This window comes from Phaethon aethereus (assembly GCF_964289735.1).
Source record: "Phaethon aethereus genome assembly, chromosome: 29".
Classification (NCBI taxonomy): domain Eukaryota; kingdom Metazoa; phylum Chordata; class Aves; order Phaethontiformes; family Phaethontidae; genus Phaethon; species Phaethon aethereus.
Window position 1 is genome coordinate 3,462,318 of NC_138605.1, and position 15,554 is coordinate 3,477,871.

Consider the following 15,554-nt stretch of genomic DNA (forward strand, 5'->3'; position numbering starts at 1 on the left):
CCGCCGCCACCAGCCCGGGCCGGGCCTGGGCCAGAGCGGGCCGCCCGGGCGCGGCGGCGGAGACGGCGGGCGGACAGGACGGGGAGGGGGGGTGTAACGGCCGGAACGGGAAGAAAAGGGGAAAGAAACGGGGGGAAGGGGGGGGGGGAAAGGGAAAGAAGCGGCGGGCCCCGCCCCCAATGTGCGTGTCCGCTGCGTCACCGCTCCGTGCGCGCTACGTCACCATACCGCGCCCGACGTCGTAACAACCTGCCGGACGCGGCGCCGTGGAAGGCGGGCAGGATGCGGCAGCGCCCTCTGGCACGGCGGAGGGCGCAGCAGGGAGCTGAGAAACTACCGCCATTCGGAGGCAGAGCCAGCCCGTAGCACCGCCTTCATGGGGAGGGGAGGGGAGGGGAGGGGAGGGGAGGGGAGGGGAGGGCCCAGGGGCGGGGCCGCGGCGACGCCAATCTTCACCCCCCCCATGGCCCCGCCCTCTATCGTGCAAGCACGCGGGGATCCGGCACTGCCGGGGGGGGGAGGGGGGCCGCCCCCGGGGATTCCCCATCTCCCAGGAGGCCCCGCACCGCACTATGGGGGGCCCCACACTGCGCCCTGGACAATCCCCCGTCACCCCGGGGGCCCACGCCGTACGCGGGGACCCACGCCATCTGCCTGGGCGCCCAGCTATGGGGTGGGACCGGGGTGGCCTCCCTTGGCCGGAGCAGGTTGCCCGGGACCGAGCCCCAGCCCCCGGGGCAGCCTCTGCCGAGCGGGCAGCCCCGATCTGAGCCTCCCGAGCAGGAGCGCCATCCTCCCGGGTCCACCTTAACCCGGGGCGAGCTGTGCCGCAGCTGCCCCATGCTCAGGAGAGGCTCCTGCAGGATCACAGGGGCGTTTATCTTGCCCGGGATCAGCCAATATTTGTGGCCACGTCAGGAGAACGAGCCCTTCCTCGCTCTCTGCTCCTGCGGAGTCCAGCGCTGCTGTCCTGCCACCGCACTCTGCTCTCCCAGCCCCAGTTTGACTTTGGCTCATCCGACAGTTGGAGGAACACTATTTGCTGAGACCCCCAAGCTGTCACCTCCTGGCACCAGAGATGACAGCCATGGTGTCTTTCCTGCTCCTGAGCCTTCTGAGGATGGCGACTCCTAAGGGAGTGTGGTGCCCAGCCTGCGGGCTAGCGGCCCTGGCCCCCACCGTGCAGCGGGACGTCCTCATCACAATGGCAAAGCAGAGCATCCTCTCCAAGCTCCACTTGCCTGACAGGCCCAACATCACTCAGCCCACATCCAGGGGGGCCCTGCTAAATGCTCTCCGCAGGATGCGTGCGCAGCGCATGGATATGGCTGTCTCCCCAGGGATGCCCCTTGATGGCAGCATCCTACACCTGCGTCCGGGTATGGGTGTGCAGGAGTACGAGATCTTGAGCTTTGCCAAGTCAGGTCTGTACAGACCCCGCATCCCATGGGCATGGTGGGATGGGCCCTGAGGTGGGAGGCACAGAGGGAAGGAAGGTTTTGCCTGGGGGAAGGTGGTGAGAGGTTTCCTCCTCTGCACAGGCATTTCAAAAGCTCTGCACGGGGGCATCACGCTCCTGCAAGCAATGCCAGGCTATGGACCGGGCTGGTGGGCACACTGCTGCTGGAAGGACTGGCAATGAGAGGCTCCATATCCAGAACATTTGCATCCATGTCCTGAGCCTACCCCAACCCATGCACCCCTTGCCATGGGCAGGGGAAGCACTACTGAGGCTCTGGGGCCCCTCTCATTTACATATGGGCCATGGTGGGGCAAGGGGGTGGGTGCAGGAGCAAAGATGGACTGCTGTATCATGTGAATTTGTTGTCCATTTCTGTTGAACCCTCCCCGCTTGTGCTAGAGGTGGAGGGGTCAGATGGCCATGTTTTTCAAAACATGATTTTAAGCCTAGATTCTCCATCAGCTCGCGATGTGTGGACTTAGGTCTCCAAAGCCCATCTGCTCCCCACACTCAGCTGTGTCTCCGCTTCCTAGCCAAAGTGGTGGGTTGCCACATTTCACTCCAGAATCAGCTGTGTTCCTGGGAGAAGAGAGCTCCCCAAAACATGCTCAAGGATCCTGACAAGTATCACTGGAAAAATAAGGTCCTGTCCTGTCCCGTCCACTTCTCCCAGGCAAATGCAGCCTTCTTTGGAAAGAAGCAGAATTTCTGCTCCATCCTGCAGAGCATCCTTCTGCACCATCACTTTGCCCAGCCCAGACTGCTGCTTGGTGAGGTGTGGGGGGCACAGACTCCCTTTGCAGGCATTTGTGTGGTTTGCATGGCTGCTGTGGGATAGTGAGGGCTTGCTGTGTCCTTAAAGACGTCTGGGAACAATGGTCCTCCACAGTGTATTGTGTTTTCATACATGAGGACAATGAGGAGCTGTGTCCTGGCTCAGTGGAGTGTCTGCTGGCAGTGGAAGACCCGGTGTGGGCCACGGGGCTGAGCCCAGTCTCTCACCCCACTGTGCTGCTCAAGAGCACAGAGGAGGGGGGTTGTATCCTCACAGGCAGAGCTGTGCCGAGGAGCCCAGTGCTGCTCTCACGGTCCCCGGCACCCCTTTCTCCACGAGGAGGAGAGGGAGCTCTGCAGCCTCAGCAGCAGCAAGGGTGGGACATGCTGGAGCAATGTCAGGTGATAGTTCCAGCCGTGGAAAGTAGAGGTAATCCTGGAGGGGCAAATCAGCACGACTGCCTTAAATCCAAGGCTGGTTTACACAGCCAGATAACCTACTCTAAAATCCTCCGGCAGTTTCACTGACAAGGGGGATATCAGGCCAGAGGAGGCGGAACCAAGCTGGGTTGCTGCATTCAGCACTGGACCCAGATGTGGCTGCTTTAGAGCTGTTCAAGAAGGATGACCAGCAGCAGTGCAGGGAAGTGGGGGCCGCTCAATGCCTGCATGTACTGTACCCTGCTCCTTGGCTTGGATATACCTCCCACTTGGTCTGACTCGGTGGCTGCCAGCTGGGGGAGGTCCTCCCCTCACCCCTTCACCCCCTGACTCTGCTTTTGGTTCTGTGCACAGGGTCCTCCACCTCCCGCACAGTTCGCCTGCATTTCCACTTCACCCGGGAGCTGGCTAGGAGCACCGAGATCCTGCAAGCCACCCTCTACCTGTTCTGGGCAGTCCCTGGCCCTGGAACACATCCTGTCACCATGAGACTCTTGCACCCAGACCCGATGGGGCTGAACATGACCATGGCCAGTGAGACACAGCTGGAGGTGCAGAGGGCTGGCTGGGCCACGCTGGATGTGGGCCGAGCTGTCCAGAGCCTCTTTGGCCAAGGGAGCCAGAGGCTCACTGTGGAGCTGGAAGTGGCAGAGGATTGGGGGTCTCCCCTCCTGGCTGGCCACAGTGATTCCCACTGGCCATTTGTGGCAGCCCGAGCCCGGGCCAGGACGCCCCACCGGGTCCAGCGGCGCGGCATTGATTGCAGTGGGGACTCTCGGATGTGCTGTCGCAAGGAATTCTTTGTGGACTTCAAGGAGATCGGCTGGGAGGACTGGATCATCCAGCCGGAGGGATATCACATGAACTACTGCACGGGGCTCTGCCCTCTGCACATAGCTGGCATCCCTGGCCTTGCCGCCTCCTTCCACACGGCTGTCCTCAACCTCATCAAAGCCAACAACGCGGACGCAGCTGTGGACTCCTGCTGCGTGCCCACGCAGCGTCGCCCCCTCTCTCTGCTCTACTATGACCGGGACAGCAACATCGTCAAGACTGACATCCCTGACATGATTGTCGATGCCTGTGGTTGTACCTGACTGGCTGCCTGAGGAGGCAGGAGGGCAGGACCTGTGCTGCACAGGGCTCTCCTCCTCCCTGCCCCTCTCTGGCAGTGTGAGACCTGGTGAGCTGCTGAGAGATGGGAAGCCTTGCAAGGTGTTTTCTCCTCCTGAGGTTGAAGCATCAAGGGTGATGCTGAATCTGCAAGTCCTCTCCTCCCTTACCTCCCACATGGCTCTTTTCCCCCTTCAGATCTGCCCATGGATTCCTCTCTGCCCATGAACAACGGTCTCTGGGACTGGCTCCTGACAGACACCAGACCCTTCTACCTGCAGGACTCTGCAGAACATGACTCCCCAGGTGGCTCATAGCAGCCCCAGCTCACCCTACTGCTGGTCCCAGTCCAAGGCCATGGTGCAGCCCTCAGTGCTGCAACACGAACATGTGCTCTTCAGGTAACGGGTCCCAACAGTGGCCACCTCTGGCTGCTGGGGGAGATAGAAGCTGAAAAGATGCTGGGGGATGGCTAGGCCAGAGGGGAGAGGGCCATCCACAAGGCCCCACTCCTCAGCTGGACATGAGGTTGAGGGGGGTGAGGAAGGGGAAATTGATCCCAGTGGGACGAAAGTGTCTCCCTCTCCAAGCATCCCAGCTACCTGGTATTCAATAAAAAGACTGCCAGCCGTAGAGTGCACATGTAGTGTACACATATGCGTGCCCTGTCATTAACCAGCACATCTTCCACCTCTCCCCAAGGTGCAAGGCAGTGGATGTGCCCTACTACAGACAGCCCCAAGATGGCACAGAACTGACCCATTCTGACATGCACAGTCCTTTTCTAACCAATGACTTAGTTATAAAACCCAGGCAGCAGGGTTGGGCATCCATCACCAGGATGCACTGTGCCCAAAGACTGCAATGCTGCTGGCCCCCACAGCTCTCATGCTCTCTGCCCCTTGGCTGCCTTTCCCAGGGGGTATGCAGAACCTCTGACTTGTCTCAACCAGATCCAAGGCATGGTGTGGGAGCCACTGGACACCGGGGGCTTGTGATTCCCACCAGAGAAGGCACCATTCCTCGACTGGGCCAAATTTTCCATTCCACCAAAACCATCTGTATTTGGCCATTCTTGCCCCAAGTCAGGACAAAACTGAGCAACGCTTCTCCCTTTTAAAGTGGACAGAGACTGCCAGGCAAGACTGCCAAAGCCACAGTGCCCAGGACACCCAACCTTGCCTACAACCCCATGCTGGTTCCCTCACTTAGGGAGCAACCTCTCTGGTGTGCGGCCCAGAGCAGCTGCCCCCCTCGCTGCCCTTTGCCATCCTGGCTGGTGGCAAAGTGGGACATGTCAGTGCCGTGAGAGCTGGGGGCAAAGGGCGGCTCTGACACATCAGCCTCATTACGTAATCTCATGTTAGGGTTTCTCCACTGCTTCCCACGTGTCCCCCATGTGTGAGAGCTGAGAAAGCAGGGAGAGCGTGCTGGAGGTGGGAGAGGGAAGTTCATGAGCGGAGCTCCTGGGGTGATCCCCCAAGGTACATGCAGCTGTCTGGGGTAGAACTGCGTGACTGCAGTCCCGTGGTCCACCCTGCAAGCACTGATGACCATGTCCCAGAGGTTGGAGACGGAGCTGAACCAGGTGGGAAGAGGGTCGGCAGAGGGAGGACAGTGGTGTCAGACCCTCTCTCGATCTGGCTTGAAGGACAGCTTTGCCTCTGTTGACTCACTCCAGGATCGGGCCAGAATAGTCAGAGCCATGAGCAGCTCTGGCCGGAGCGGGGTCCAGGGTGCGCATTACCCCAGAGGACCTGTGACGCCTTGAGCAGAGATGGAACAACCACTAGCAGGAGACAGTGTTTGCCCACGTTGCATGTGTCCTGAAGCAGGCACTCCCACTGACCCCTGCTGGAGTGGGGACCCTCATCTCCCCATCAGGTCGCAGCAGCCACCGTGCTGAGATCCAGGTTTCCAGACCTTGGTGCCTCCAGGACTCAGACCTGAAGGGTTCCTGCTGACCCAGTTGCTGCACAGGCAGGGTGGAAGACTCAGGGATCAATACTGTCTGGGACCCAAGGCCACTTGCGCAAACCCAAAGAGGGCTTGGTGTTTGGTTTTTTCTGTTTTTTCCCCTTCTTTTTCCAATGCCTCTTTTCACTGTCTGTATTTATTGAACAAACAGCTTTCCTGGGGCCAATGCTGAGCTCTCTATGCTGCTACAGGCATGGGCAGAAACAGGCTGAGTGAAGGAGCAGAGGAGTTGTTGGCTGGGCCCTGTGGCCCTACAGATGCCTCAGCTCAGGGCAGCACCAGCCCGAGACCCTGAGCTGAGGCATCTGTAGGTGCCGCAAGCCCTCGAGCTGGGATGGGGTGCCCCCAGGTCCCCTTCTTGGCCCCACAGCACTCCTGCCGGGCACTGCCCCGACTCCCCACAGGGCTCAGAGCAGAGGGGCGCTGGCTGCCTGTTGCTGCCGCACGGCCCCTGCAGGGCATGTGTGCCTTGCCTGAAATGGCCCCCTCTCACTACCTGCCCCCCAAACCCTGGCTCTGCCCTTTGCTGGGCTGCACATGCACTCTCTGGACACCAAAGGACACACAGCAGGCTCTGCCCACCAGCCCTGTGGGGACACAGGGATGCGGGGCATCTCCTAGTCCAGATCTCCCTGGACCTGTGAGTTGTCACCATGTTGCCTTCTGTCGCCTGGGCTACTGCATCCCAATGGACATGAAGGTCCTGCTGATTTGGGGTGCCTGGGTTAGCAGCAGCTCCCCCAAGAGGGCTCCCAGCCTCTGAGCCCCCTCCCCCCCCGTCCCTGGTAGCTTCAGATTAGGGCAGAACACATTGTCCTGGGTGTTTGCCAACCACCTGAAAATGTGCCTTCTCCAGTCCCTTCAGGTCAGAGGTTCCCCAGATGAGCAAGGGTCCCATAACAGAGGACCTCCTCTCCACACATGCAGCTTGTCCCGTTCCCATGGGAAACAGGATGCCTGGGTGCAGCCTACAGCCCCTTCCCCACTTGCAGCATGGGGCAAGGATGACCAAGGTTCAGGAATCCCACGGTGGCACTCCCACCTGGGGAACGCTGCAGGGTGAGGAGAGTGCAGTCAAGGAAGGGTGATCCCCTGAAGCCAGGCACAGCCCCCTCCCTGCCTGCTGTGGGGCTGGCATAGGGCAGGGGCCCATAGCAGGCAGGGGCCCTCAGCAAACACAAGGAGCTGCTCAGCCCCCACAACTGGTGGCCCAGAAAGGAGCTGCGTATTTATAGCGCTAACAAACTGGACATGGAAAAGTGACTATCTGGGCTTCACTGCAGCCCTGGCTTGTTTTGCAAGTCTTCTCCCTCATCAGCAAAAGTAACCTTGGTGTTAAGTGTGAACGCAAGAGTACCAAGTCAGGCTCTTCAGGGAGCAGAACAGAAAACCCGAGAGCAGCAGGGTGCAACTTGCCACCGGGCATCCACTCGTCCTTCACTGGTGGGAAAAGAGAGGGGATGAGGGTGGTGTTCACATTATGGTGTCCCCTCTCCCCCTGCTCTGACACCACACTTCTGCTGGGGTCCACTGCTCACTCAGGGTGCTTTGGAGAGGGTGTCTCAGGTAGACATGCCCAGCTGCTGTGAGATGCTGCCACACTGGTCCCACTGGGACCAGTAAGCCTGGCAGGGAGCCTGCCCTGCAGCACCCCAGCCTGGCCCAGTGTGGGAGATGCCACGCAGACAGCATCGACCCAGCACTTGGGATGTGCCCTTGGGCTGTGCCAGATCTGACACAGAGGGGAACACAGGGCTGCACGAGGTGCTGTCCCCTCAGCCTCCGCTCCGGGAGGGGACAGGGATGTGCAGCTGCTGCCGGTGGCTCCTGGAAGGACCCTTTGCCAGTATCAACAGACCCTGAAGCAAAGGTCCAAGTGTGGTGTGCCAGGGTGTCCCTTGGCAGGGCCTGGCTCTCAGGGGAGGGGTGGGAATTCCTGAAAGCGCCTGTTTTTGCCTTGAAAAGGGTTAATTTTTAATTTTCAGACTCAGGGGCAGTTTCCAGCCAGCAGCTGCCAGCTCGAAGGCACCCAGCGATCCACGCTGGGTGTCTGCGGCTCGGCTGGTGCGAGGTGCCGGTCCCCCACTGCCGGACCCCGCTCAGCGCCCGTGCGGGGGGGCTCCCGGGGACCGCCGGCGCTCATCGCCCCGGGCGCCCAGTCCCGAAGGGCCGCCCCCGCCCGTCCGGCGCCCGCCAGCCCCGGACCGCGCGGCCCCGCGGCGTATCTGGACGGCCCCGGCGGAGCCCACGGGACCGGGAGCAGCTTTGCCCCGCGCCGCCGGGCGGCGCCAGCGGGCCGCGAGAGGCGCCGCAGCTCGGGGAAGGGCCGGGCTGGAGGCAGCGGGGCCGGGGCAGCGGCGCCGGGCCGAGGCTGGCCGCGGCGGGGGCCCCTCCCTCGCCCCCCTTCCCTTGGCGGGCGCCGGGGGACGCGGCCCGGCCCGGCCCGCTGCGGCCAGGTGAGGAGCGCGGCCGCCGCGGGAAGCCAGGGCTGCCGACCTTCTCTCCCTGGCCGTGAGCTCTGCTCTCGTTCCCTTCCCCCGGCTTGCCCAGCCCCGACAGCCCGGCGCCACTAGCCCCCCACCACTCCTTGCCCCGGCCTCCCCTCTCCGTGCTGGCCCCTGGGCCCCAGGAGCACAGGGTGCCCGCCTCCCCCGCCCCCCGGCACTGTCCCTGCGGAAGTCTTCTGGTCGCCAGCTCTTCCAGCTGTTCCCTTGAGCCCTCAGGCTGGTACTCCTCCAGTCTGTGGTGTCCAGAGCTTGCTCCAGGGAAGAGGGGCCTGTGGGGGGAAACTTTTCAGTGCCAGAGCCTGGCCTATGCCGTGGCCCCAGGGTGAGGGTCAGAGCTAGCTTTGGCATTTCCTTGGCTGACATTGGTGGCAGAGACACATAGAAATGGGCGTTCTGGCAGGAGTAATGCTCAGGTGCTGGTGTATGAGGTCTTGGGGGGGGGGGGTCCCAGCTGAACCCAGTCCACTGGCACCTGTAGGTCAGGTCGTCAGGTGCCACGCTTGCCCCACCGGACACGAGGTCAGAGGCCCAGAAGCCATGTGTGCAGCAAGTGCTGGGCCTGGGAGGACCCGGAGGGGTGTATTTTGGTCAGGCTGGTCCCTGGGCTTTGCTTTCTGGGAACTGCTTAATCAACAACACACTTATGCAATGGGTGCAAGAACCAGTCACGGCTCCGCGCTGACCCCTGGCCTAGATATCGTGGGCCAGAGTGCGCGGGGGGGGATGTAGGTGCGGTGTGAGGGGGCAGGCAGATCGGATGCTCTTGCTAAGCTGGTGGTGCAATGGGGGTTCATGGCAGCATCTGTGGGGTGCTGGCCAGTGCAGAGGGATCCTGGCAGGTTCAAAGGGATTAATCCTTTTGGAGAGACCCTCCTCCCCAGCCTGGAAAGGATGGTGGCTTAGAGAGTAATTCACCCTTTTTGCCACAACTCTTTGCCTCCTCTGTTTCGTGCTGTGCCGCAGCCCTGATCCTGGCTCTGTGGATCTGGCATGGAAGGAGGAATTCAGCACAGCATTGTGCCTCAGTTTCCCTTTCCTAGTATGCGTGAAGCTGTGGCACGGCTGCTGGGAGATGGTGGTGAGACAGAGGTTTTAACGATCCCCTTGGCCTGGCACCTGGGCTGGTGCCACTCAGTGATGCAGCTTGGGACTCCCTCCAGCTTGCTGCATGCGGGAAGAGTGTTAAGTGGAGGAACCTGGTTCTCTCCATGGGTTGAAGGCAGGGGCAGCCCTGCCCTGTGGGGAATTTAACCTGCCCCGAGAGCTAGAAAGGAAACTCTCCACTTCCAGTATGGGAACATGGAATAAAAGGCAGGGGAATGGGCATGCGGTGCAGGTGTGAGAATGTCCACAAATGGAGTGTGTATCCAAATATTTGGGATGGGGGACTGAACATGTGTTTGCAAGGGAGTGTGCAGATGTGTACATATACCATTGAGCATCTGTGCAAGTGAGTGCATATGCACTGTGAGCATGCACAGTGCACCTGTGCCTGGATGAAAGTGCCCTCTGCTCATTCCTGCTGGTGCCCAGGCGGTGCTGCCTGTGTGTTTTACCTGCAGACGGGTCTCACAGGCCCTGTGGCAGCTGTGCTCCCAGGCCAGGCTGTGCCCACTCTTTCCTCCCTGTTGACATTCCTGGGCTATTCTGGGAGCTGCCAGCAGACCCAGCCAGCTGAGAACTTTGCCCCTTGCACTATGGTTGCATCATCTCTGGTGGGTGCTTTTTCCCAGACAGCCCACTCTGTTTACACGTCACCCTCTGTGCTTGGCCAGAGGCAGGGGCTCTGTGTGGTCAAGACCTTGGAGTCAGTGCTGCACGGCACGGTGGGCACAGGACATGCCTGAAAGGGCTGGCTGGGCTTCAGGTTCCCAAAGCGCTCTGTGGGTTCCCTGCTCTGGCACAAGACCACTGGGCTCTCCCGCTCCCCCAGCAACATGGCATCTTGCACCACTTTTGGGAGATTTCTGCAGGACCCTGCCCTGGCTCAGGCTGTGCGCCCTGCTCTAAGCACAGCGTCTGGGGCTAAGAGTCCAAGGAACATCTTCAGGTTGATGCGACATTGGCTGCCACCTCATGAGCTCTCAGTACACACAAATATCCATTTTAATTTGTGGGGAGGAGAGGGCATAGTATACACCCAGCTCTGTTCTGGGGTGAGGCTGGACCAGGCAGTCCAAAGGGTAGGCTCAGACCCCCAAACATATCCCATGGTAGGAGTGACAAAAGCCCAGAGATGTGAACAGTTCTCAGGGAGCTGCAGGGGTCATCCTGGGAACTGCCCCTGATCCCTGCTGGGTCCTCTGTCAGTTGTAAAGGAGACTGGCCCTGCTAGGATGGCTAAGGGGGTGCACAGGCTGTAGGGGCAGGTCTGTAGGCTCCATGAACAGGCAGGTGAGGCTGGGATCCATCCTGCAGGCTGCTCTGGGATCAGTGCTCCTTCACCCGGCCAGATTTGCCCCAGCCCTCAGATCAGGCAGAGGAGCCCAGCACCCTGCTGCCCCCATGGGTGTGCCTGGCCAGGTCCCCCTGCACCCCTGGGCAGATGTTAGGCTGAGCTGCAGGCAGGCAGAGCCCCTGGGCACACATGTGTGCAAGCCCCTTGGGCACACACCTCTGCATGTACCCTATCTTGCGCACACCCCTATGAAGCCCCCTGTGCACAGCCTGCCACTTGCGTCCAGAACCCGCGGTGCCCCTCCATGAGCGCGGCAGGGGCCAGGCCGGAGCCGGAGGCAGGTGCTTGGCCCCCCTCGAGGCCCCTGCCTGGCCGGCGGACCCCTCCCGCGAGGACCCGACGGCGTCGCACGGAGCGGGGGGGAAGGGGAGCAGGCGACAGCGCCCCGCTGCTCGCGGAGCCCCTGCCCCCGGGACAGCGGGGCGCCGTCCGCCACCCGCCCCCGCCGCGGGGGGGGGCTAATCCCGGTAATCCCCCGCCCCGGCCGCGGCCCGACGGGACGGGACAGGCAGGTGAGCCGGCCAATGGCGGGGGGGCGCCGGGCCCGCCCCCGGCCGCAGGTGCCCAAAGCGGGCGGGCCGCGCCGCGCCACTCCCGGTGTCGGCCCGGTCCGTCCCGTCGGTGCCGATGGCGGCGCGAGGCGCGGGCCCGTGGCTGCTGCTGGCAGCGGTGCTGTGCGCGGCGGCGGAGCCGCGCTGCCCGTCGTGTGCAGCGGGCGCGGAGCGGCGGCTGCTGGAGGAGGCGGCCAAACGGCAGCTGCTGGAGAAGCTGCGGCTCCGCGAGCGGCCGAGGCTCGCCCACGCCGTGCCCCGCGCCGCCGTCGCCCGCGCCCTGCGGCGGCTGCAGGCGGGCAGCGCCCGTCGGGGCTCCGACGATGACGAGCGGGGCTACGAGATCATCAGCTTCGCGGAGCCAGGTGGGTGCGCGGGGCCCGCGGGGAGCTGAGCACGACTCCCGTGGTCGCCTGTGCCAGCCTCCGAGGGCCGGGGCCCCCGGCGGGGCTCGGGTGAGCTGGGCTGTGCCTGGTGCCAGTCCGCGAGAGACCCTGGGCAAGCCCCTGCTGGGCCAGCCCCGGGGGCAGGGTCTCCCTGTCCTGGGCTGGTGGGCACCTGCAAGGGTGTGCAGCCCCTGAACCTCGGGGTGCTGCAGCACTGCTGGGGCTGGCATCCTGGCCATCTGCCCCCTTGCAGTGGGGTGAAGGTGCCTGGAGCCAAGCAGGCTGTGATTAAATCATTAGTTAATGCACCTGCTGTGCATCGGTGACCTCCCAGCACTGCTGATGCAGGAAGGCTCAGCCTGGGAGAAGGAGAGATGGCCCCTCTTTTGCTCCTGCATTGGCCGGTTGGGACCCTACACCTGAAGTGCTGCAATGCCTGTCCCCTTCCTGAAGGATGGGGGCAACCCAGGGTGCCTGGGGCTCCAAGTGGTTGGACTTGGGAGCTGCACGGGCTAGTTTGGGGAGGGGCAGGGGCTGGAAATGCTCTCTAGCCTTGTACTGTGCAGCAAAGGGAAAGGGCCAGAAGGGCCAGGTGAGAGCAGGTGCTCCCTGCCACTTTCTGTACCCTTTCTGCCAGGCAGGGTGGGACAGTCCTCCATTCCAACACGGCTCCCCTCTGGGTAGCCTTCCCAAGGAAGGGAGGGGGACAGACTGAGGGCCCTGTGGAGGGAGGGAAGATTGTAGGTCTTCCTGAGAAGAAGCTGAATGAGATTGGCTTTGATGTGCAGGATGGTGATGCAGCCTTACCTTCCCTAGCATTCTGCAGCATTCAGCTCCTCATCCCTTTCTCCCCTCAGAGCCCACATCTCCCTCTGGCTTGGGGCTGCAGTTCCAGTTCAGCCGTACACAAGACCAGGATGTTCACATTCTGCAGGCTCAGCTTTGGCTCTATCTTCGAGTTCCTGGAGACCTTGTAGCCACCCTCACCCTGAGAATCTTCCTTGCTGGTGGGGAAGGTGATTTGGTGGGGAGCAATCGCACGTTGCTGTGTGAGAGGCGACTGAGTGCTAAGGGCAGTGGCTGGCACGCCTTCACCCTCATGCCTGACCTGCAGAGTTTCTTTGGGGGAGAGCATAGGACCCTGCGGCTGGAACTGGAGAGCCGTGGGGATGGGGGTGATATCATGGCAATAGTCAATGCCAGCCGGACCCACCAGCCCTTCTTGATGGCCGAGGCAAAGGTGCGGGAGCTGGGACACCATGTGGCCAAGCGCAGCCTCCGCTGCAGCCAGAACTCCAACCTCTGCTGTCGCAAGGACTACTACGTGGATTTCCGTGACATCGGTTGGAATGACTGGATCATTAAGCCTGAGGGCTACCAGATAAACTATTGTGTGGGCCAGTGCCCTCTGCATGTGGCAGGCAGTCCTGGGATGGCCTCTTCTTTCCACACAGCTGTCTTCAACCTCGTCAAAGCTAACAACATCCGGGCATCAGGGCACTCTTGCTGTGTGCCCACGCGACGCCGGCCACTTTCTGTCCTCTACTTCGATCGCAATAGCAACATTGTCAAGACTGACATCCCTGACATGATTGTTGATGCCTGTGGCTGTAGCTAGGGTTGGGGGAGCCGTGCTGGGTACCTCGCTTCTCCAGGACTGTTTCTTTGGGGGGGGGTGTGGGTGTGTGTAGCTGGAGAGCAACCTTGGGCTGGAGTCAGACCATGGTGCAATGGGCCTGTTTGGAAAGGTTGGGAGAGAGAGAGTCTCATCAGAAGGAGCAGGAGTTGTCTCCAGAGAGCAGCTGGGGCAGGGGTCTCTGGGGTCATGTGGGACAGAGCCAAGACCACATCAGACTGCCTGAGTCTGAGCTGTGGGTGGTTGGTGACGCTGGGCATCCCTGCCCTCACTGGCAGCATACCTCTGGTCCCAAGCTGATCCCACATTTCTGGTGATCATGTTCCCTGCTATGTGTGGGGTGAGAAGGCACTGCTTTGTTCACGTTCAGAGCATCTAGTGACAATGTGGGACTTGGCCTCCTTGAGAACAGGGTGGGATGTGGGAATGGGTCTATTTCCTCCAAGTGGGAAACTGGAGGACAAGAGGCAGTCCTGCTTTTCTCCCCTACTGCAGCAAGTCTTCCTGCATCAAATTTGGGCCTATTATTGGGGACAGGTGGAATTTGTTGGCATAAATAGCAGGCCTGGAAGATGAGGATGAAGGGTATGACTTTGTCAAGAACCCCAACACCACAACCATTAGACACAGTCCTCTGCTCCCAGGAAAATACAGAGCTGTGAAGGATGGCCTTGCTTCCTGACTAGGTCCTATGTAGTTCCCTCTTCATTTCCCTGGGTTTTGTGCTTTTCTTCCCTGCTGACCACCCCACCAGTCAGGCTTCTTCCAGCGCAGTGCCTCCTTACAAAGAGGTCTGACTCAGACTTTGCCTTTAAGACCATACTAAAGGTACAGGTTGGGTTTTTTTTTGTACCTCTAGTTTTGCAGCTATTACTATTTTTATGGTAGAGGTTTCTGCAGCTGTTGGGACTCCCTGATGCTCCATCCTGTCTACCTGCCTCTCTACTGAAGATCCCACTCTGCCTTTGCCTTCCTGATACTCATGTATGCAATGTACCCACACGGCCTGTGCTTTTAATTTATTTTAATACTTTGGTGCAGCTTCCCCAATAAAGGGGTGGAAATGCAACATCCAGGCTCTGACTGCTTTCTCCTGGCACCACCTGCATGAATGGGGTGGGGGAGATGGTTCTGCTTGGCCAGAAGGCCCTGCTCCTGGGCCCAGACCCCTCAGGCTCTGGCTGAGAGGGTGCTGGGCTCTGGGGCTAGAGCAGCAGAGGAGCTGCAAGCTATTAGCAGCTGTGGGCAGCACTGCTGTGCTGGGAGGTGAGGGGAACTGCGGTGCTTCTGGGGCTCCCCAGGTGCCATGGGATGTTGCACACTGAGACCCTGTGTGACCAGGGCTATGCAGGGGACTCTTCCCTGTGGATGGGGGACCCAGGGATAGGGCAGGGGCTGGGAACCAGGTACCACCTCACTGGGGGCTGGAGTGGGGTAGCCTGTAATGTGAGCATCAAAGAAGCTGTTTCCCAGCAGGACAGGTACTGCTGGGAGGCATAGCCCAACCTGAAGATGCTGTTCTCCACCTGGATCAGTCCCAAATGGAGCACCACAGCTCTGGAGCCTCTGGCCCCAGGGGTTGACCTCAAATGACAAGGCACAGCCTACCCCCAAATCCTGTGTCCCCAATGCAAATACCAGAGATTGTACCCTAGTTATGTCTCATTGACCTCCCCAATCCCCTTTCATATGCTCCCCTAAATGCCACCCGATGACCCCAGTCTCAACCCTGTAGCAGACAGTTATAGAGTCTTGCAGTGCCCAAGCTGGTGGGTGATGGGGAGTCTCCTGTGTAATTTGGGGTGGGATGCTTCTGGAGAGGGAAATGATGCCCCCTGCTCATCCCTCTGGGATCCCGCAGGGCTGGCCTGGGTCCTTTGTTGTGCAAGCACCTGCTCAAAGCTCCGTTTGGGGCTCTTTTATCTGGGGACAAACCCACTTGCTTTCCCAGCTTGGCCCTGTGCTGCACCCTGCAAGCAGACAAAGGGCAGCTTTCATCAGCTGGCCGCAACGGGCATCCCCCTGAGGCTGCAGGGCCAGCATAGCCATCACCCACACTCCCCAAAATATCTCCACCTGTGGGGAAAAGCCAACTGCACTTGCAGGGTGCCTCAGCCTTCTGGGCATTCCCACAGCCCCAGCACATGTGTTGCTGACACAACGGAGCACCTTGTTGGTGTCTGTGCCACCAGGAACCTATGCTGCCATACACGTGCTGAGAGTTGCAGGCGTGGATTTCAGGTAAGCAC

General features: G+C 60.8%; 2 protein-coding genes across 2 annotated transcripts; both read left to right on the forward strand.

Annotated features, from left to right (window-relative positions):
- Positions 1–1,078: 1,078 nt before the first annotated feature.
- Positions 1,079–3,774, forward strand: LOC309414461 (inhibin beta C chain-like; the record flags this gene model as incomplete). Its single annotated transcript, XM_082011790.1, has 2 exons — positions 1,079–1,424; positions 3,032–3,774. The coding sequence occupies 2 exons, from the start codon at positions 1,079–1,081 to the stop codon at positions 3,772–3,774; spliced, it is 1,089 nt and encodes a 362-aa protein (XP_081867916.1).
- A 7,337-nt stretch (positions 3,775–11,111) lies between these two features.
- On the forward strand, positions 11,112–13,287 carry LOC309414580 (inhibin beta C chain-like; the record flags this gene model as incomplete). Its single annotated transcript, XM_082011923.1, has 2 exons — positions 11,112–11,648; positions 12,527–13,287. The coding sequence occupies exons 1-2, from the start codon at positions 11,360–11,362 to the stop codon at positions 13,285–13,287; spliced, it is 1,050 nt and encodes a 349-aa protein (XP_081868049.1). The 5' UTR covers positions 11,112–11,359.
- Between the last annotated feature and the right edge of the window lie 2,267 nt (positions 13,288–15,554).